This window comes from Lates calcarifer, linkage group LG4 (genome assembly GCF_001640805.2).
Source record: "Lates calcarifer isolate ASB-BC8 linkage group LG4, TLL_Latcal_v3, whole genome shotgun sequence".
NCBI classification, from domain to species: domain Eukaryota; kingdom Metazoa; phylum Chordata; class Actinopteri; family Centropomidae; genus Lates; species Lates calcarifer.
In genome coordinates, this window is record NC_066836.1 from 888054 (window position 1) to 894053 (window position 6000).

The 6000-nt window shown below is 47.2% G+C and overlaps 1 protein-coding gene across 1 annotated transcript in view; it reads left to right on the forward strand.

Moving 5' to 3' along the window:
* The window catches only part of lamc1 (laminin, gamma 1), a 37787-nt gene extending 32037 nt beyond the window's left edge, over positions 1 to 5750 (forward strand). Inside the window, exons 19-28 of the mRNA XM_018678980.2 lie at positions 789 to 994; positions 1080 to 1159; positions 1253 to 1390; positions 1488 to 1632; positions 1717 to 1866; positions 1998 to 2112; positions 2233 to 2432; positions 2527 to 2685; positions 2771 to 2870; positions 3344 to 5750. Coding sequence (XP_018534496.1) covers positions 789 to 994; positions 1080 to 1159; positions 1253 to 1390; positions 1488 to 1632; positions 1717 to 1866; positions 1998 to 2112; positions 2233 to 2432; positions 2527 to 2685; positions 2771 to 2870; positions 3344 to 3600 — 1550 coding nt within the window. The 3' untranslated portion in view covers positions 3601 to 5750. The remainder of the gene's footprint in view (positions 1 to 788; positions 995 to 1079; positions 1160 to 1252; positions 1391 to 1487; positions 1633 to 1716; positions 1867 to 1997; positions 2113 to 2232; positions 2433 to 2526; positions 2686 to 2770; positions 2871 to 3343) is intronic.
* The last annotated feature ends 250 nt before the right edge of the window (positions 5751 to 6000 follow it).

Sequence of the window (6000 nt, forward strand, 5' to 3'; positions counted from 1 at the left end):
GGAAAGGAGAGAATGACGTCCCATGATTCCTTGCAGCAGCAACAGTGTTTAAAGCGACACATGTAGAAACAACAGAGCTCCTGTTTTCTGTTTGAGACTCGATCAGAAACTGATGAAATCCTTCCCTCTCTAAACAATCATTCTCTCTTCTTGACAAACATATAAAAAGGTCAAAGGTCAGAACAGGAAACTCCCTGGACCCGTCACACAGTTCCTTTTTATCTTTATTTTAATGGTTCAACTTTCTCTCCTTGTATATTCCTCTCATGTTAGCGATTCTCATCAGTTCTTCACCTCATGATGTTTTCCATCGAGGTCGAGGAGAAGAGGAGAGGAGATATTTTTTAACAAAATGGCCGCCTCTGCTGTCAATCACTTTAATTGCTTTATGGCCCCATGTTTCAGAACCATAGTTCCCATAATGTTTCAAGAGTTCCAGTGAAGCACCTGTCAGTGGGTCACTGTGATTCTGAATGAAGCTCTGTTTCCTCTAGTTTCTGAGACGATATGATGAGAAGTTAAAGTCACTCTGAGTGTGTGTGTAATGCCTGTGTTCAGATCTGACTCTGGGATGATGGAGTGCACATTAATCTCCTCGATGAGCAGCAGCTCAGAGTGTTTATTATAACGGAGTCGCTGAGTGAAAGAGAAACATGTTCCTTCACTGCAGCTGTTTTTCTCGTTGCCATACGAGGATCTGAACATCTGTAGCAGCTGCTGCGCTCGTCTCCACGTCAGGATTTTTTTCTAAAGCTGTGTCCTGATGTCTGTGACCTTTGACCCTGCAGACGTGGACCGGGGTCTGTTGGACCGCCTGAACAGCATCAACAACACTCTGACCACTCAGTGGAACCGGCTGCAGAACATCCGCAACACAGTGGACGACACCGGCGCTCAGGCCGACCGCGCCCGCAACCGAGTCCGAGACGCCGAGAACCTGATCGACCGAGCCCGGCAGGAGCTGGACAAGGCCAAGGACGCCGTCAGCAAAGTGGTGAGTGAGGTCGCTGTCGTCAGGGAAACAGACGAGAGCTGGTTAACAGAGCTGATGTTGATGTGGATGTTGATGTCGTGTGCAGGACATCAAACCTCCCGGCGGGACAGGAGAGCCCAACAACATGACGCTGCTGGCAGAGGAGGCTCGCAGACTGGCCGACAAGTGAGACTCTGCTCTCTGGTGTTTGTCGTTCTGACGTCTGAAGTTAGTTTGTTTTTATCACTCAACACAATATTTCATCACTGCTCTCCACAGGCACAAGATGGACGCCGATCAGATCGAGAAGATCGCCAAAGACGCCAACGACACGTCGACCAAAGCGTACAACCTGCTGCTGAAGACTCTGGATGGAGAGAGCAGGACGAGCCAGGAGATCGACGAGCTCAACAAGAAGTACGTCACCGCTCAGACACAGTTCAAACTTTAGGATGTAGTTTAGCATGTAGTGGTTTTTAAGCCCTGACTTCTTCTCTTTAACTGTCCCGTTCAGGTACAACGAGGCGAAGGAGCTCGCCAAGAATCTGGAGAAACAGGCCAACAAGGTTCAGGCCGAGGCTGAAGACGCTGGAAACAAAGCTCTGAAGATCTTTGCCAACCTGACCAGCCTCCCACCGTTCGACACCAAAGCTCTGGAGGTAACGAGTCCAGACCGCAGTCCTCTGCAGACAGTTAGTGTTTTAGTTTCTGTCTGGATTGTTGACCCGTGTTTCTGTTTAAAGGATGAAGCCAACAAGATCAAGAAGGAGGCGTCGGACCTGGACAAGCTGATCGATAAGACGGAGAAGGAGTACAACGACCTCAGAGACGACCTGAAGACCAAGGAACAGGAAGTCCGCAAACTGCTGGAGAAAGGAAAGAGTGAGCAGCAGGTAGGTTCATTACAGGAGCCTCTGAACCTGGACCTGGTCCTGTTTGGACTGTTCCTTTAACTCACTGAACAGTTCTGAATCTGAGACGTCCCTCTGTCAGGATGTGATGTGTTGTTGTCTCTGTTGGACAGACGGCAGATCAGCTGTTGGCTCGTGCCGACGCTGCCAAAGCTCTGGCTGAGGAGGCGGCAAAGAAGGGTCAGTCCACCTTCAGAGAGGCCGAGGGCATCCTGAACGACCTCCGAGGTACCTGACTGTCCACCTGTCTGACTGTCCCACTGTCCACCTGTCTGACTGTCCACCTGTCCACCTGTCTGACTGTCCACCTGTCCACCTGTCCACCTAACCATGGTTCTTCTCCTACAGACTTTGACAAGAGAGTCAACGACAACAAGACCGCCGCTGAGGAGGCCATGAAGAAGATCCCTGCCATCAACGCCACCATCATCGGCGCCAACGAGAAGACCAAGCAGGCGGAGGCAGCGCTCGGCAACGCCGCCAGCGACGCCCGAGAAGCCAAGAAGAAGGCAGAGGAGGCGGAGAAGATCGCCAGCAACGTGCAGAAGGTAAACTAACCTGACAGCCTGTCGTTACCTGGAGAGGGCGTCAGGTGACCACTCTCGTTGCAGACGTGATTAACGACCTGTGCTCTGTATTCAGGGCTCAGCCAAGACCAAGGAGGACGCAGAGAAGGCATTCCAGGACACCAACAAGCTGGACAACGAGGTCAACGACATGATGGACCAGCTGAGCGCCGCCGAGCAGGAGCTGGCCAAGAAGAAGGCCGAGGCCGACCAGGATATGATGATGGCGGGAATGGTATGACCCGGTTCAGATTCTGCTGATGAAGGGAATCTGTGAATCAAGTGTCTGAGCTGGACTGACTCTGTTTACTGTCCTGCAGGCGTCCAGCAATGCCAAGGAGGCCGAGGACAACGCCCGCAAGGCCAAGAGTGCTGTGAAGATGGTCCTGAGCACCATCACCACCCTGCTGGATCAGCTGGGTAAGACCAGAACCACGTCCGAGACCAAGACTGAGATTTGTCCCAGCAGAGGATCAATAGTTAATACAAATCTAACTTAATGTTCACTCCCGTTAACTAAGAGTTTTCCTGAGATACTAAAAGATTAATAAAGTAGTTCTTACTCTCACTGGGACTGGACTGTGATTATCAGTGATTTATTTCAACAGAAGTAATTTTTAAAAATGTTTTTCTTGTTTGGAAGAGCCACGACTGAGGCTGTAGACAACATTTATTTTCATTAACGATCATTTTCTTTATTAATTTATTCATCGTTTGGTCCGAGGTGACGTCTGCGAGAGTCCAAAACTCAGGAAGCTCCAGTTGATTATGAAATAATGACGTTTGACTGAAACCAGTGCATTCTGTCAATAACTGTATGGATTAATAAGCTCTAATCACCCTGATCACAGAAACTCCTGGAAGGTTCACTCTCTGCTCCGTCTCCTCCGCAGGAAACATCGACAAAGTGGACCTGAGCAAACTGAACCAGATCGACGAGTCACTGAAGAGGGCCAAGGGCAAGATGGCCGACAGCGACCTGGACAGGAAGCTGGCGGAGCTGAATGACGTGGCGCGGACCCAGGAGGAGATGATCGGCGACTACGACCGGCAGATCCGCGAGATCCACGCCGACATCACCAACCTCAACGACATCAAGAACACGTTACCCGACGGCTGCTTCAACACGCCGTCTCTGGAGAGGCCTTAACCCCGCCCTCCCCCTCCTCCTCCTCCAACACTCCCCCCTTCACGTCTAACACTCGGGCAAACACGCCGACTTTTACCAAAACAGTTTTTTAAACTTTTTGTTTTCAGATTCTTGTCTTTGATTTTCTTTTACGAGAGAGAGAGAAGCCAATATTTCAATAACCACGTTCACGGTTTTTAAAGAGAAGCAGCTGATTTTGTTTCGTCTTTAGGTTGTTTTGTTGTTGTTGTTGTTTTCTCGTTGAGACGCAGTAACGTGGTTATGGTAGAATGAACTAAGCGGCGCAGAGAAGCCGTGCAGAGAGGTGGAGGAACCTCGGAGAAAAACCCAGAACCACAATCCCGACGTGACTGCACCCGTCTGCTCCACAGAACGAAGATTCACCAACACAGGAAGTTCCTCTCGCCTCCGGGAACCTCTGCTCACGTTCCTCTTTCAGCCATCACTCCACGGCTACACACTGTCAGAACACACGGTGTTTCTCTGTTTTCTATTTCAACTCCAGCATGTTTTCAGAAACCACACAGTGAAGGAATCCTCTCTTTTCTCCCAAAGCTACAAACAGAGGAAAAGTATTTCACTTCTCTTTTCTTCGACAGTATTTTCACCTTCAGCAGGTCGTGTTGTTGTTGTTGTTGTTGTTAAAGTCCCTGAAGTCCCAGAACATCAGTTTTTAAAATGTGTAGGAAGTGTTTGGAATCAAGTTTGGAAACAGGTGAACATTTGTTCCTCCAGGATTTCCTGTGTGAACACATCGTTCTTACAGGATGTGGCTCTTGTAGAAAGAACTTCTACAACATGAGAACAAGATGTTAGATAGAGTAAGATCTCTAGGTCCAGAGGAGACCTGAATCCTGGGGGAACAAGTTAGTAACTTGTTCATGTGTCATACCCTCTAATGTGACAGGAGGAGTGGATATAAACCTGATGTTGGAGGACTTCAGGAGACTGTGTGTGGTAAATCAGCTCTGACGTTTCTCTCTGGTCAAACATCGTTTCCTGTTCTGACGTTAGAACTTTGATTTCTCTGTCGTCTCAGAAGTTGCTGCTTTATCACTGGTGTTTTGTTTTTTACCAATCACACATTAACATTTTCTTCCAGGCTAAATCCAACACTATGCAACTTTGTACATTTTGCGTAGCGAGAATTTTATCTGATACACTGGTGCTAATAATTATTTCAAATGTTATATTTTTGTGTGAATGTTTTTTATTATTATGACATAGAGTGAGGAATTTGTTATTTGTGTAAATATATGCGTCAATGATTCAGGACTGGCTGATTTTTAAGAACTAAAAACTCCAACATGCAAACAGCCACATTAAGTTCTATCACAATCAATCAACTGAAACCTCCAGGTTAAATCTATATAAATATCTATGATAACGTCTGTGGTATGTTATTATTATAATATGCTTGCTTGTATACAAGGCTCCGTGTTGCTGCCTCATAGCGATGCCAATACTTCATGTGTTTTATTGATTCTCTGTGGGTTTCCACTCGTTAATTCAACCTAACTGAATATTTTTGTTGGTTTTTTTTGACCCTCTGATCGATCAGGACGTGTTGTTAAAGGGCGTCTCCGCCTCTCGAGTCGTTTTGCTGAATCTCTCCTCGTGACTCTGGAGATAAGAAGCTCGGTCACATGTTGCTACAGTAGCTAACTGTTTTCATTAGTGTTTTTGTGCCTTAATATAAAGTTGGGTTGTAATCACAGTCCCCGCTGAGGGGGGGCTCCACTTTTATTTTATTTCACTGAAAATGTCCCTCGTCGTCCTCGCTCCTTCACGCCGTCTCCTCGTGTTGGTACTGAAGCAGGGTTCTCTAAAAACCAGGTCCTAAACGGAGCCAAAACCTGATCCCACTCCAGCAGGTAGAAACCAAACAGTACCAGAGTTTGTTTCGTTTCTCCCTCCACCTGCAGCCTGTGCAGCTCACACAGACATGATGTATAAACAGTATTTTAAGTTATAATGTACCAGTTATTTGTGTTGTAATCCTGTTGTCTTAGACGCTGATGTGTGAGCTGCACCGGCTGCAGGACTCCTCTCCATGTTTTCAGCCCTGTGAGGACCTGAGTGACCCTGTTTGTCCCCATGTGCCTGTAAATCCAAACTTAACATTTGAATAATAAAAAGTTACTACAGGAGCCGGTCTGAGTGTTTTTATTCTGTGTCCCAGCAGCAGCAGGTCTGAGGGCCTGAGGGTCACAGGTCACTTCATCATGCTCAGTTTATCCACTAGGGGGCAGATTAGAGACGAATACTCTGAGCAGAATCCTCCATGAGAAGAACCAGAGAAACTTACAGAGGAAAATAATCTGAAGGTTGAAATAAAAATAAAATCTAGACGTACTATAACTATAACTATAAACTGCAGCTGCAGGTTCATCAGTTCAA